The 15,123-nt window shown below is 57.9% G+C and overlaps 2 protein-coding genes across 4 annotated transcripts in view; both read left to right on the top strand.

Annotated features, from left to right (window-relative positions):
• The first annotated feature begins 429 nt into the window (after window positions 1-429).
• LOC136023901 (uncharacterized) overlaps window positions 430-15,123 on the top strand; it is a 66,780-nt gene continuing 52,086 nt past the window's right edge. The window contains exons 1-3 of one of the 3 annotated variants that reach the window (XM_065698901.1): window positions 430-529; window positions 1,182-1,918; window positions 13,744-14,153. In XM_065698901.1, the coding sequence (XP_065554973.1) occupies window positions 478-529; window positions 1,182-1,918; window positions 13,744-14,153 (1,199 nt within the window). In that variant the 5' untranslated portion in view covers window positions 430-477. Of the gene's footprint in view, window positions 530-1,178; window positions 1,919-13,743; window positions 14,154-15,123 lie in introns of all 3 variants that reach the window. The other 2 variants (XM_065698900.1, XM_065698902.1) reach the window with 2 other exon arrangements.
• LOC136023938 (uncharacterized) lies at window positions 7,882-9,326 on the top strand. Its single transcript, XM_065698960.1, has 2 exons — window positions 7,882-8,004; window positions 8,655-9,326. Exons 1-2 carry the CDS (start codon window positions 7,953-7,955, stop codon window positions 9,224-9,226), a joined length of 624 nt encoding a protein of 207 aa, XP_065555032.1. The 5' UTR covers window positions 7,882-7,952; the 3' UTR covers window positions 9,227-9,326.

Here is a 15,123-nt window from a genome sequence, read left to right as displayed (position 1 = left end):
AGCGACGAGACCCTTGTGCCCCACCAGCCTGTCCATTCACTGGACAGTCAGCAGCCCGCAGGCTGATTCATCTGATATATTCAGGGATCACCAAGAGCACCACAAATCCCTGAGTTCAAACACTCAAGTCTCCGGAGACTCGCACAAATCAGAGCAGCTGAACTTTGCAATTGTACAAAGCACAAGTTTGCGCACGTGCCTCCAAGCTGCAGCAGGCTGCGAGGACAGCGCTCCCTGCTTAGGGGAAGCCCTGTCCCAGGAGACCCCCTTGTGCCCGCGCAGAGCCGCTGAGCACCCTCAGGCCGGGTCAGAGCCCGAGCGGAGCCGGCGCAGGACCCAGCCCCGGGGCGGAGCTGGCGGCGGGGAGGGGACGAGAGAAGGGGCGGAGGGGGCGGAGAGGAGGTGCCGCGGCCACAGCCGGGAGCCGGGAGCCGGGGCTGGCGGCGGGCAGCGAGGCGCGGGCGCCGGAGCGGCGGGATGCGGCGGTGCCGGGCGGCGGCGCTGGCGGGGCTGGCCGCGGTGCTCCTGGGTGCGCGGGGCTGGCGGCGGTGGCGGGGGCCGCTTTGTGCCCGGGCTGCTCCGCGGGGAGCCCAGCGCCAGCCTCTCCCGCTCATTCCACGCCTCCTTCCCCCTCCCTGCCCCTCTGCCACCCCTCGTCCCCCTTTGCAAACCCCCCGAGTCCCCTCTTCCTACTCGCCCCGTTTTTCCACTGCCTCTGTCGCTGCGAACCCGCTTACACGTACGCCTGCTTTTCCATGCACCATCTCCTTCCCCTCTGCACTCAGCGCTTTTTACTGCCCTGAATACAGCCCTCTGCCCTGAGCTGCAGCACTCTCCTGATCTGCTCTTTATCCATTCTCCCCGTCAGTTTATGGCACAACTCTCCCTGCATCTGCCATCCCCAGCTCTTCTTCCTGCTCTGAGACCCCTCTCTCGTTACTCCCTCTGCTTCCTTTGCTTCTGGAGGCACAAGTTTGATTTCCTGCATTCCACAGTTCCACTCTGCATCCACACAACCCCTGTTCATCAACATTTATTCTCCATCCCTGTTCTTGGGCACGTGTCCCCATCTGTTCCTGTCCGGCTCTGTCTCTCTGCCACTCTCGGTAACCCTCTCTCTGGAAAATCGAATTTCGGTGATCTCTGACAACGTTTGTTCTTTCCTTCTCCTGTGCCAGCAGCAGCTGTGGGCAGAGCCCAGGTGCAGCAGGACCCGTGGGCAGAGACCACCGAGGGCACCGGCATCAGAATCAACTGCTCACACCCCAACATACGGGCTTACGAGTTCATCCACTGGTACCGTCAGCTCCCGGGCCGAGGCCCCGCATTCCTCGTGAGCGCTCATAAGGGCTCCAAAGAGCTGCTGGACCCGGCGGGGCGGCTCTCGGTGGCGGCAGATCGCCGGTCCAGCGTCCTGTGGCTCGCCCGGCCCCGGCGCCGGGACGCGGCGGTGTACTACTGCGCGCAGCAAGCACGGAGGGGCGAGCCGGGGCTGCGGCCGGGCAAAAACCGCTGCGGGCGGGGCCGGGCGTGGGTCTCGGGGCCGTTGGACAGCGGCGGCCGGGCCCGCGAGGCGGCGCTGCTGCTCCGCCCGCTACCGGCATCGGGCCCGTCGAGGCCCCCCCTTTCGTGCCCCAGCGCATTCCCCGGTCGCGGCTCCGGAGCCAGAGCCCCTGGGCTGCTGCACGGCAGTGCTCATCTGCTGGCCTGGGGCGTCTGGGGCAGAGGCGTTGTTCCCAGGCAGCTGAGGAAAAACGCTTCCCCGCTCCTTCCTTTGCTCCCCGAACAAAGTCGTTTCCGGCACCTCTGTTGTCTCGGGGCTCGGAGGTGGTTTTCTGACTCTCAGCAAACACGCAGGTTGATCTCAGCATGCAGCTCGGATGTCTCAGCCTCACTGTTTTCTTGGGGCAACTGCTCGGTAAGTCCTGCCCTTCTATAAGCACATGCCTCTTCTTCTCCCTTTTGCCAGCCTTATCAGGATCATGCCAAGAACGACTACTGAATAGCAGGAGAAAGCTGGGAAGCGTTACCTCACATTTGTGGTTTTGCACCAGTTCTCTCCAGATGCCTTTCCTATTGGAAACGAGAGGAGAGATGTCTCATGCCTCTGCTCCTGCTTTTCTCTCCCCTGTAATCCATCTCTCTGTCCCTATCTCTTCCTATTCACTTGCAGTCACCATAGAAGATCACATCTGGCTCTGCACTCCCACATTTCTTCCTTTCCAACACAACGCAGCAGATCTTGTCCAGGATGCCCCAGGGACTTTGCAATTTTCATCTCACTAATAGGGTATCCCATTCTTCCATAAACTGCTCTTCGTATTTGCGTCCTCTGGCTTCTGTGTTTTCCTGCCAGGCAAGGGGCAGGGAGCGTTCAGCAGCTGGGTTTGTATCCATTCCTTGTTTGCTTCCTGAAGCCTTTCCCTGCAGAGCTGCTGACCTTTCCTTCCTTGCAGGCACCATTGGGCAGATCACTGTCACCCAGCAAGAAGGACAAGTCACGGTAAAGGAGAGAGAGACCTTTGAAACAACTTGCACATACCAGACATCCAACTTTCGAGGCTTGGCTTGGTACCAGCAAAAGCAAGACCAAGCCCCACAGCTCATCTCGTATCAGGCACTTGCTGGCTCCAAGCAGAGTGGCCGTTTCACCGCTGTGCTGAACACCACAGGGAAGTACAGCCTCCTGAAGCTGCAGGAGGTCGAGGTCTCCGACAGCGGCTTGTACCTCTGTGCTGGGCAAGACACCCTGGTGCAGGCAGCGGCCCCAGCTGTGCAATAACGCAGGAAGAGAAGGTCCCTCAGCTCTCAACTGACAGCACTGCTTCCCCTGCCCCCAGAACTCTGCACAGCAAGATCCTCTTTCTGACAGGGGCCAGGCCCAGTGGCTCTGGACATGGCTGAGCCTGACCACAGGGCGGAGCCTGCTGGGAACCAGGGTGCCAGGGGCTTGCTCTCCACCCTGCACAACCAAAGCAGTAAATTCCTGGGAGCCCAGAACTCATTAGGTACATCAAGCACCTGACACCTATACAGAGGTCCTAAGTGCGCATTTGGATTGAAATCAGTGGGATCCTTTGCTTAAATCAGTAAATAAACGGGGTTTGAGTCAAGCCATCAGATTATGCTCACATCTGGAGCCAGTTCAAGTGCAAAGTCTGTGTTTGAGGACCAGAGAGAGCCACACTCAACAGCCCCGACTGTCAAAGACCCCAGAGCTTTCCATGTCTGAAACCAGTAAGCCAAGACACCAGCATGCAAATGAACCTTACACCCAAGGCCCTGGGCTCCTCATGCTCTCGACAAGGGATCTGGGAGGGAATCTATGATCAACCATAGCTCTTAAACAGGGAGTGGTGTCGTAGAGGTGAGCACTTCTGGTAGCAAGGGACGCCGTGTGTCTTGGACATGTCAGACTTGCAGCAGGTTACAGTAGGGAAAGAGGGAATTTCTGTTACCCCTTCTGGCAGATTAAACACATGCTGGTGCTTTATAATTTAGAACATTAAAAAAATAATATATTGGACAGAGCTCCACCATCAGCTGTTCTACAAGGACTCTGCAAAGATGTGTTAGGACCCGATTCCTTATGGACATTGGCACCAGCACCAATAAGGGGAGCGTTTGCATGGGGCACCTCGGTGTTGCTGAACCGGTGGTCGCCTTGAGCTGGTGGACAAGATGTGTTAGAGAGACCCTTCTGTTGAGTCACAAGGTTCAGAAAAGACCCCTTTGCTTTCCAGCTGATGCTCAGATGTTAGAGGGCCTGGGCGCACCTGCATCCAGTCTTGGTCTTAGACTTGGTCAACGGTTTATGTCTAAAGGATTGTGGAGTGCCTGTCCTTCTTGTCCATTCTCGTCCTGCATTCCAACACTGTCAAATTACAAGGGCGGGGGGGCGTTCCTCGAACCCTTTATATTTCACCAGTCTAACAGTGTCCCAGGAGCGACGAGACCCTTGTGCCCCACCAGCCTGTCCATTCACTGGACAGTCAGCAGCCCGCAGGCTGATTCATCTGATATATTCAGGGATCACCAAGAGCACCACAAATCCCTGAGTTCAAACACTCAAGTCTCCGGAGACTCGCACAAATCAGAGCAGCTGAACTTTTCAATTGTACAAAGCACAAGTTTGCGCACGTGCCTCCAAGCTGCAGCAGGCTGCGAGGACAGCGCTCCCTGCTTAGGGGAAGCCCTGTCCCAGGAGACCCCCTTGTGCCCGCGCAGAGCCGCTGAGCACCCTCAGGCCGGGTCAGAGCCCGAGCGGAGCCGGCGCAGGACCCAGCCCCGGGGCGGAGCTGGCGGCGGGGAGGGGACGAGAGAAGGGGCGGAGGGGGCGGAGAGGAGGTGCCGCGGCCACAGCCGGGAGCCGGGAGCCGGGGCTGGCGGCGGGCAGCGAGGCGCGGGCGCCGGAGCGGCGGGATGCGGCGGTGCCGGGCGGCGGCGCTGGCGGGGCTGGCCGCGGTGCTCCTGGGTGCGCGGGGCTGGCGGCGGTGGCGGGGGCCGCTTTGTGCCCGGGCTGCTCCGCGGGGAGCCCAGCGCCAGCCTCTCCCGCTCATTCCACGCCTCCTTCCCCCTCCCTGCCCCTCTGCCACCCCTCGTCCCCCTTTGCAAACCCCCCGAGTCCCCTCTTCCTACTCGCCCCGTTTTTCCACTGCCTCTGTCGCTGCGAACCTGCTTACACGTACGCCTGCTTTTCCATGCACCATCTCCTTCCCCTCTGCACTCAGCGCTTTTTACTGCCCTGAATACAGCCCTCTGCCCTGAGCTGCAACACACAGCTGCTCTTTATCCATTCACCCCGTCAGTTTGTAACACATCTCTCCCTGCATCTGCCATCCCCAGCTCTTCTTCCTGCCCTGAGACCCCTCTCTCGTTACTCCCTCTGCTTCCTTTGCTTCTGGAGGCACAAGTTTGATTTCCTGCATTCCTCGGTTACACTCTGCATCCACACAACCCCTGTTCATCAACATTTATTCTCCATCCCTGTTCATGAGTACGTGTCCGCATCTGTTCCTGTCCGGCTCTGTCTCTCTGCCACTCTCGGTAACCCTCTCTCTGGGAAAATCGAATTTCGGTGATCTCTGACAACGTTTGTTCTTTCCTTCTGCTGTGCCAGCAGCAGCTGTGGGCAGAGCCCAGATGCAGCAGGACCCGTGGGCAGAGACCACCGAGGGCACCGGCATCAGAATCAACTGCTCACACCCCAACTTACCACGTATCGCCTTCATCCACTGGTACCGTCAGCTCCCGGGCCGAGGCCCTGCATTCCTCGTGAGCGCTCTTCAAGGCTCCAAAGAGCTGCTGGACCCGGCGGGGCGGCTCTCGGTGGCGGCAGATCGCCGGTCCAGCGTCCTGTGGCTCGCCCGGCCTCGGCGCCGGGACGCGGCGGTGTACTACTGCGCGCAGCAAGCACGGAGGGGCGAGCCGGGGCTGCGGCCGGGCAAAAACCGCTGCGGGCGGGGCCGGGCGTGCGTGTCGGGGGGCGGCGAGACAGCGGCGGCCGGGCCCGCGAGGCGGCGCTGCTGCTCCGCCCGCTACCGGCATCGGGGCCGTCGAGGCCCCCCCTTTCGTGCCCCAGCGCATTCCCCGGACGCGGCTCCGGAGCCAGAGCCCCTGGGCTGCTGCACGGCAGTGCTCATCTGCTGGCCTGGGGCGTCTGGGGGAGAGGCGTTGTTCCCAGGCAGCTGAGGAAAAACGCTTCCCCGCTCCTTCCTTTGCTCCCCGAACAAAGTCGTTTCCGGCACCTCTGTTGTCTCGGGGCTCGGAGGTGGTTTTCTGACTCTCAGCAAACACGCAGGTTGATCTCAGCATGCAGCTCGGATGTCTCATCCTCACTGTTTTCTTGGGGCAACTGTTCGGTAAGTCCTGCCCTTCTATAAGCACATGCCTCTTCTTCTCCCTTTTGCCAGCCTTATCAGGATCATGCCAAGAACGACTACTGAATAGCAGGAGAAAGCTGGGAAGCGTTACCTCACATTTGTGGTTTTGCACCAGTTCTCTCCAGATGCCTTTCCTATTGGAAACGAGAGGAGAGATATCTCATGCCTCTGCTCCTGCTTTTCTCTCCCCTGTAATCCATCTCTCTGTGCGTCTCTTCCTATTCACTTGCTGTCACCATAGAAGATCACATCCGGCTCTGCACTCCCACTTTTCTTCCTTCCCAACACAACATAGCAGATCTTGTCCAAGATGCCCCAGGGATTTTGCACTTCTCACATTAATAGGGTGTCTCATTCTGCCCAAAATTGCTCTTCCTATTTGCATCTCCAGGCATCTGTTTTCCCGCCTGGCAAGGGGCAGGGAGCGTTCAGCAGCTGGGTTTCTATCCATTCCTTGCTTGCTTCCTGAAGCCTTTCCCTGCAGAGCTGCTGACCTTTCCTTCCTTGCAGGCACCATGGGGCAGATCACTATCACCCAGCAAGAAGGACAAGTCACGGTAAAGGAGAGAGAGACCTTTGAAACAACTTGCACATACCAGACGTCCTTTTCTCCATCTTTGGCTTGGTACCAGCAAAAGCAAGACCAAGCCCCACAGCTCATCTTGTATCAGGCACTTGCTGGCTCCAGGCAGAGTGGCCGTTTCACCGCTGTGCTGAACACCACAGGGAAGTACAGCCTCCTGAAGCTGCAGGAGGTCGAGGTCTCCGACAGCGGCTTGTACCTCTGTGCTGGGCAAGACACCCTGGTGCAGGCAGCTGCCCCAGCTGTGCAATAACACAGACACACAACAAAACCACACACAACAGCCCCGACTGTCAAAGACCCCAGAGCTTTCCATGTCTGAAACCAGTAAGCCAAGACACCAGCATGCAAATGAACCTTACACCCAAGGCCCTGGGCTCCTGATGGTCTCCTCAGGGGAGCTGGGGGGATCAATGATCATCCGCAGTTCCTAAACAGGGAGAGGTGTCAGAGATGACCTCCTCTAGCAGAAATGGACTGTGTGTCCTGGACATGCCAGATTTGCAGCAGCCTACAGCAGGGAAATTTCTGTTACCCATTCAGGCAGATTAAACACAGGCTGGTGCTTTATTAAATAAATAACATAAATATTGGAAAGAGCTCCACCATCATGAACCATTCTACAAGAGTGTACAAAGATGTGTTAGGAGCCGATTCCTTATGGACATTGGCACTAGCACCAATAATGGGAGCGTTTGCATGGGGCACCTCGGTGTTGCTGAACCGGTGGTCGCCTTAAGCTGGTGGACAAGATGTGTTAGAGAGACCCTTCTGTTGAGTCACAAGGTTCAGAAAAGACCCCTTTGCTTTCCAGCTGATGCTCAGATGTTAGAGGGGCTGGGTGCACCTGCATCCAGTCTTGGTCTTTGACTTGGTCAACGGTTTATGTCTAAAGGATTGTGGAGTGCCTGTCCTTCTTGTCCATAATCATCCTGCATTCAAACACTGTCAAATTACAAGGAGGCGTTCCTCGAACCCTTTATATTTCACCAGCCTAACAGTGTCCCAGGAGCGACGAGACCCTTGTGCCCCACCAGCCTGTCCATTCACTGGACAGTCAGCAGCCCGCAGGCTGATTCATCTGACATATTCAGGGATCACCAAGAGCACCACAAATCCCTGAGTTCAAACACTCAAGTCTCCGGAGACTCGCACAAATCAGAGCAGCTGAACTTTGCAATTGTACAAAGCACAAGTTTGCGCACGTGCCTCCAAGCTGCAGCAGGCTGCGAGGACAGCGCTCCCTGCTTAGGGGAAGCCCTGTCCCAGGAGACCCCCTTGTGCCCGCGCAGAGCCGCTGAGCACCCTCAGGCCGGGTCAGAGCCCGAGCGGAGCCGGCGCAGGACCCAGCCCCGGGGCGGAGCTGGCGGCGGGGAGGGGACGAGAGAAGGGGCGGAGGGGGCGGAGAGGAGGTGCCGCGGCCACAGCCGGGAGCCGGGAGCCGGGGCTGGCGGCGGGCAGCGAGGCGCGGGCGCCGGAGCGGCGGGATGCGGCGGTGCCGGGCGGCGGCGCTGGCGGGGCTGGCCGCGGTGCTCCTGGGTGCGCGGGGCTGGCGGCGGTGGCGGGGGCCGCTTTGTGCCCGGGCTGCTCCGCGGGGAGCCCAGCGCCAGCCTCTCCCGCTCATTCCACGCCTCCTTCCCCCTCCCTGCCCCTCTGCCACCCCTCGTCCCCCTTTGCAAACCCCCCGAGTCCCCTCTTCCTACTCGCCCCGTTTTTCCACTGCCTCTGTCGCTGCGAACCCGCTTACACGTACGCCTGCTTTTCCATGCACCATCTCCTTCCCCTCTGCACTCAGCGCTGCTTACTGCCCTGAATACAGCCCTCTGCCCTGAGCTGCAGCACTCTCCTGATCTGCTCTTTATCCATTCTCCCCGTCAGTTTATGGCACAACTCTCCCTGCATCTGCCATCCCCAGCTCTTCTTCCTGCTCTGAGACCCCTCTCTCGTTACTCCCTCTGCTTCCTTTGCTTCTGGAGGCACAAGTTTGATTTCCTGCATTCCACGGTTACACTCTGCATCCACACAACCCCTGTTCATCAACATTTATTCTCCATCCCTGTTCATGAGTACGTGTTCCCATCTGCTCCTGTCCGGCTCTGTCTCTCTGCCACTCTCGGTAACCCTCTCTCTGGGAAAATCGAATTTCGGTGATCTCTGACAACGTTTGTTCTTTCCTTCTCCTGTGCCAGCAGCAGCTGTGGGCAGAGCCCAGATGCAGCAGGACCCGTTGGCTGAAACCAGCGAGGGCACCGGCATCAGAATCAACTGCTCACACCCCAACATAGGGATTAACGAGTTCATCCATTGGTACCGTCAGCTCCCGGGCCGAGGCCCCGCATTCCTCGTGAGCGCTCATAAGGGCTCCAAAGAGCTGCTGGACCCGGCGGGGCGGCTCTCGGTGGCGGCAGATCGCCGGTCCAGCGTCCTGTGGCTCGCCCGGCCCCGGCGCCGGGACGCGGCGGTGTACTACTGCGCGCAGCAAGCACGGAGGGGCGAGCCGGGGCTGCGGCCGGGCAAAAACCGCTGCGGGCGGGGCCGGGCGTGTGTGTCGGGGGGCGGCGAGACAGCGGCGGCCGGGCCCGCGAGGCGGCGCTGCTGCTCCGCCCGCTACCGGCATCGGGCCCGTCGAGGCCCCCCCTTTCGTGCCCCAGCGCATTCCCCGGTCGCGGCTCCGGAGCCAGAGCCCCTGGGCTGCTGCACGGCAGTGCTCATCTGCTGGCCTGGGGCGTCTGGGGCAGAGGCGTTGTTCCCAGGCAGCTGAGGAAAAACGCTTCCCCGCTTCTTCCTTTGCTCCCCGAACAAAGTCGTTTCCGGCACCTCTGTTGTCTCGGGGCTCGGAGGTGGTTTTCTGACTCCCAGCAAACACGCAGGTTGATCTCAGCATGCAGCTCGGATGTCTCATCCTCACTGTTTTCTTGGGGCAACTGCTCGGTAAGTCCTGCCCTTCTATAAGCACATGCCTCTTCTTCTCCCTTTTGCCAGCCTTATCAGGATCATGCCAAGAACGACTACTGAATAGCAGGAGAAAGCTGGGAAGCGTTACCTCACATTTGTGGTTTTGCACCAGTTCTCTCCAGATGCCTTTCCTATTGGAAACGAGAGGAGAGATGTCTCATGCCTCTGCTCCTGCTTTTCTCTCCCCTGTAATCCATCTCTCTGTCCCTATCTCTTCCTATTCACTTGCAGTCACCATAGAAGATCACATCTGGCTCTGCACTCCCACATTTCTTCCTTTCCAACACAACGCAGCAGATCTTGTCCAGGATGCCCCAGGGACTTTGCAATTTTCATCTCACTAATAGGGTGTCCCATTCTTCCATAAACTGCTCTTCGTATTTGCGTCCTCTGGCTTCTGTGTTTTCCTGCCAGGCAAGGGGCAGGGAGCGTTCAGCAGCTGGGTTTGTATCCATTCCTTGTTTGCTTCCTGAAGCCTTTCCCTGCAGAGCTGCTGACCTTTCCTTCCTTGCAGGCACCATGGGGCAGATCACTGTCACCCAGCAAGAAGGACAAGTCACGGTAAAGGAGAGAGAGACCTTTGAAACAACTTGCACATACCAGACATCCTACTTTCGAGGCTTGGCTTGGTACCAGCAAAAGCAAGACCAAGCCCCACAGCTCATCTCGTATCAGGCACTTGCTGGCTCCAAGCAGAGTGGCTGTTTCACCGCTGTGCTGAACACCACAGGGAAGTACAGCCTCCTGAAGCTGCAGGAGGTCGAGGTCTCCGACAGCGGCTTGTACCTCTGTGCTGGGCAAGACACCCTGGTGCAGGCAGCGGCCCCAGCTGTGCAATAACGCAGGAAGAGAAGGTCCCTCAGCTCTCAACTGACAGCACTGCTTCCCCTGCCCCCAGAACTCTGCACAGCAAGATCCTCTTTCTGACAGGGGCCAGGCCCAGTGGCTCTGGACATGGCTGAGCCTGACCACAGGGCGGAGCCTGCTGGGAACCAGGGTGCCAGGGGCTTGCTCTCCACCCTGCACAACCAAAGCAGTAAATTCCTGGGAGCCCAGAACTCATTAGGTACATCAAGCACCTGACACCTATACAGAGGTCCTAAGTGCGCATTTGGATTGAAATCAGTGGGATCCTTTGCTTAAATCAGTAAATAAACGGGGTTTGAGTCAAGCCATCAGATTATGCTCACATCTGGAGCCAGTTCAAGTGCAAAGTCTGTGTTTGAGGGCCAGACCGAACCACACTCAACAGCCCCGACTGTCAAAGACCCCAGAGCCTTCCATGTCTGAAACCAGTAAGCCAGGACACCAGCATGCAAATGAACCTTACACCCAAGGCCCTGGGCTCCTCATGCTCTCGACAAGGGATCTGGGAGGGAATCTATGATCAACCTTAGCTCTTAAACAGGGAGCGGTGTCGTAGAGGTGAGCACTTCTGGCAGCAAGGGACGCCGTGTGTCTTGGACATGTCAGACTTGCAGCAGCTTACAGTAGGGAAAGAGGGAATTTCTGTTACCCCTTCTGGCAGATTAAACACATGCTGGTGCTTTATAATTTAGAACATTAAAAAAATAATATATTGGACAGAGCTCCACCATCAGCTGTTCTACAAGGACTCTGCAAAGATGAGTTAGGACCCGATTCCTTATGGACATTGGCACTAGCACCAATAAGGGGAGTGTTTGCATGGGGCACCTCGGTGTTGCTGAACCGGTGGTCGCCTTAAGCTGGTGGACAAGATGTGTTAGAGAGACCCTTCTGTTGAGTCACAAGGTTCAGAAAAGACCCCTTTGCTTTCCAGCTGATCCCCAGATGTTAGAGGGGCTGGGTGTACATACTTCCAATCTTGGTCTTTGACTTGGTCAACGGTTTATGTCTAAAGGATTGTGGAGTGCCTGTCCTTCTTGTCCATTCTCGTCCTGCATTCCAACACTGTCAAATTACAAGGAGGCGTTCCTCGAACCCTTTATATTTCACCAGCCTAACAGTGACCCAGGAACGACGAGACCCTTGTGCCCCACCAGCCTGTCCATTCACTGGACAGTCAGCAGCCCGCAGGCTGATTCATCTGATATATTCAGGGATCACCAAGAGCACCACAAATCCCTGAGTTCAAACACTCAAGTCTCCGGAGACTCGCACAAATCAGAGCAGCTGAACTTTTCAGTTGTACAAAGCACAAGTTTGCGCACGTGCCTCCAAGCTGCAGCAGGCTGCGAGGACAGCGCTCCCTGCTTAGGGGAAGCCCTGTCCCAGGAGACCCCCTTGTGCCCGCGCAGAGCCGCTGAGCACCCTCAGGCCGGGTCAGAGCCCGAGCGGAGCCGGCGCAGGACCCAGCCCCGGGGCGGAGCTGGCGGCGGGGAGGGGACGAGAGAAGGGGCGGAGGGGGCGGAGAGGAGGTGCCGCGGCCACAGCCGGGAGCCGGGAGCCGGGGCTGGCGGCGGGCAGCGAGGCGCGGGCGCCGGAGCGGCGGGATGCGGCGGTGCCGGGCGGCGGCGCTGGCGGGGCTGGCCGCGGTGCTCCTGGGTGCGCGGGGCTGGCGGCGGTGGCGGGGGCCGCTTTGTGCCCGGGCTGCTCCGCGGGGAGCCCAGCGCCAGCCTCTCCCGCTCATTCCACGCCTCCTTCCCCCTCCCTGCCCCTCTGCCACCCCTCGTCCCCCTTTGCAACCCCCCCGAGTCCCCTCTTCCTACTCGCCCCGTTTTTCCACTGCCTCTGTCGCTGCGAACCTGCTTACACGTACGCCTGCTTTTCCATGCACCATCTCCTTCTCCTCTGCATTCAGCGCTTCTTACTGCCCTGAATACAGCCCTCTGCCCTGAGCTGCAGCACACAGCTGCTCTTTATCCATTCACCCCGTCAGTTTGTAACACATCTCTCCCTGCATCTGCCATCCCCAGCTCTTCTTCCTGCTCTGAGACCCCTCTCTCGTTACTCCCTCTGCTTCCTTTGCTTCTGGAGGCACAAGTTTGATTTCCTGCATTCCTCGGTTACACTCTGCATCCACACAACCCCTGTTCATCAACATTTATTCTCCATCCCTGTTCATGAGTACGTGTCCGCATCTGTTCCTGTCCGGCTCTGTCTCTCTGCCACTCTCGGTAACCCTCTCTCTGGGAAAATCGAATTTCGGTGATCTCTGACAACGTTTGTTCTTTCCTTCTGCTGTGCCAGCAGCAGCTGTGGGCAGAGCCCAGATGCAGCAGGACCCGTGGGCAGAGACCACCGAGGGCACCGGCATCAGAATCAACTGCTCACACCCCAACTTACCACGTATCGCCTTCATCCACTGGTACCGTCAGCTCCCGGGCCGAGGCCCTGCATTCCTCGTGAGCGCTCTTCAAGGCTCCAAAGAGCTGCTGGACCCGGCGGGGCGGCTCTCGGTGGCGGCAGATCGCCGGTCCAGCGTCCTGTGGCTCGCCCGGCCCCGGCGCCGGGACGCGGCGGTGTACTACTGCGCGCAGCAAGCACGGAGGGGCGAGCCGGGGCTGCGGCCGGGCAAAAACCGCTGCGGGCGGGGCCGGGTGTGCGTGTCGGGGCCGTTGGACAGCGGCGGCCGGGCCCGCGAGGCGGCGCTGCTGCTCCGCCCGCTACCGGCATCGGGGCCGTCGAGGCCCCCCCTTTCGTGCCCCAGCGCATTCCCCGGACGCGGCTCCGGAGCCAGAGCCCCTGGGCTGCTGCACGGCAGTGCTCATCTGCTGGCCTGGGGCGTCTGGGGGAGAGGCGTTGTTCCCAGGCAGCTGAGGAAAAACGCTTCCCCGCTTCTTCCTTTGCTCCCCGAACAAAGTCGTTTCCGGCACCTCTGTTGTCTCGGGGCTCGGAGGTGGTTTTCTGACTCTCAGCAAACACGCAGGTTGATCTCAGCATGCAGCTCGGATGTCTCATCCTCACTGTTTTCTTGGGGCAACTGCTCGGTAAGTCCTGCCCTTCTATAAGCACATGCCTCTTCTTCTCCCTTTTGCCAGCCTTATCAGGATCATGCCAAGAACTACTACTGAATAGCAGGAGAAAGCTGGGAAGCGTTACCTCACATTTGTGGTTTTGCACCAGTTCTCTCCAGACGCCCTTCCCATTGGAGATGAGAGAGGAGGGAGATCTCATGCCTCTGCTCCTGCTTTTCTCTCCCCTTTAATTAATCTCTCTGTTCCTTTCTTCCTATCCACCTGCTGTCTCCATTGGAGATCACATCCGGCTCTGCACTCCCACATTTCACCAACGCAAGTTAGCAGATCTCATCCAAGATGTCCTAGGGACTTTGCAATTTTCATCTCACATTAATAAGGTGTCCCATTCTGCCAAAATTACTCTTCCTATTTGCATCCCCAGGCATCATTTTTTTCCTGCGTGACAAGCGAAAAGGATCATTCACCACCTGGGTTTGTATCCATTCCTTGTTTGCTTCCTGAAGCCTTTCCCTGCAGAGCTGCTGACCTTTCCTTCCTTGCAGGCACCATGGGGCAGATCACTGTCACCCAGCAAGAAGGACAAGTCACAGTGAAGGAGAGAGAGACCTTTGAAACAACTTGCACATACCAGGCGTCCTTTCCTCCATCTTTGGCTTGGTACCAGCAAAAGCAAGACCAAGCCCCACAGCTCATCTTGTATCAGGCACTTGCTGGCTCCAAGCAGAGTGGCCGTTTCACCACTGTGCTGAACACCACAGGGAAGTACAGCCTCCTGAAGCTGCAGGAGGTCGAGCTCTCTGACAGTGCCTTGTACCTCTGTGCTGGGCAAGACACCCTGGTGCAGGCAGATGCCCCAGCTGTGCAATAACACAGTGAGGGAGGGTTTGACTTCGGGGGATCTTTGATTATCCTCACGTCCTAAACAGGGAGTGGTGTTGCAGAGATGAGCTCTTATGGCAGCAAGGGACTGTGTTTCCTGGACATGCCAGACTTTCAGCAGCCTACAGTAGGGAATTTTTATATTACACTCAGTGAGACTGGGACATCATAAGTAATGTAGTAGTGAACCTGTCTCTAGACATACTCTAAGGTTAAACACCCTCCCTCAAAAAGGCAGAGAAACACAGGACCAGAATTTAGGAAGCAGCTGAAGAAAATGGTGTGGGTACACTGTGAATGTTCCAGCAACTTTGTGCTGGCCTTTTTCGTCCTGGCGCTTTGCATATAGGTGTTGCAACGGCCTGCAGCAAGAGGGAGCTTTCAGCTGCCTCTTCTGTTACCCGTGAGGTGGCTGAGTTTGCCTTGCAGCCAAGGTTCCTCTCTGCCAGTTTTCTGCACGTAACACAAGGAGTGTTTTGGTTTACCTGGCAAGATTCAGGTACTGAAGGGGCTGCTGGGTTGGCTTCTTTGAGAAGATAACAGAGCCAGCGACAGCCGGCTCCAAGGCAGCAGTGCTGCCAAAAGCAGAGCCAGCAATGTTAGTGCCTCTGAGACAGCATATTGAAGGGTAAAACAGCAGCTGTCTCACAGGAGAAGGACCACAAGGAGGCCAGGCTTGCCAGTGAAGTATAACTTTAATGAGTTAAAAGAGGGAAACGAAGACTGCGAGTGGAGGGCACCAGTGCAGGGATCCCTGGGGAAAGCCAAGAGTCTGCAGTTCTTGGCCATGGAGAAGGGAGAGAAAGGAAAGTTCATTCAGCTGTGTTGAAAACAACATCCAGAAGATCGATCCTCTATCCAGCACCATGCCCTGACTTCCTCCATGTGTCTTCCGGGGGCTCTCCCAGCACGTTTATCAGAG

The sequence above is a fragment of the Lathamus discolor genome, chromosome 20, assembly GCF_037157495.1.
Source record: "Lathamus discolor isolate bLatDis1 chromosome 20, bLatDis1.hap1, whole genome shotgun sequence".
Lineage (NCBI taxonomy): Eukaryota > Metazoa > Chordata > Aves > Psittaciformes > Psittacidae > Lathamus > Lathamus discolor.
This window is presented reverse-complemented; position numbering and strand designations above follow the sequence as displayed.

What these genes read in the sequence shown, in the direction of transcription:
- LOC136023938 (XM_065698960.1), top strand. Translation starts at nt 7,953, where the DNA reads ATGCGGCGGTGCCGGGCGGCGGCGCTGGCGGGGCTGGCCGCGGTGCTC. An exon ending in GCTGGCCGCGGTGCTCCTGG is followed by an intron (nt 8,005 to 8,654) that starts GTGCGCGGGGCT and finishes CTCCTGTGCCAG; the next exon opens with CAGCAGCTGTGGGCAGAGCC.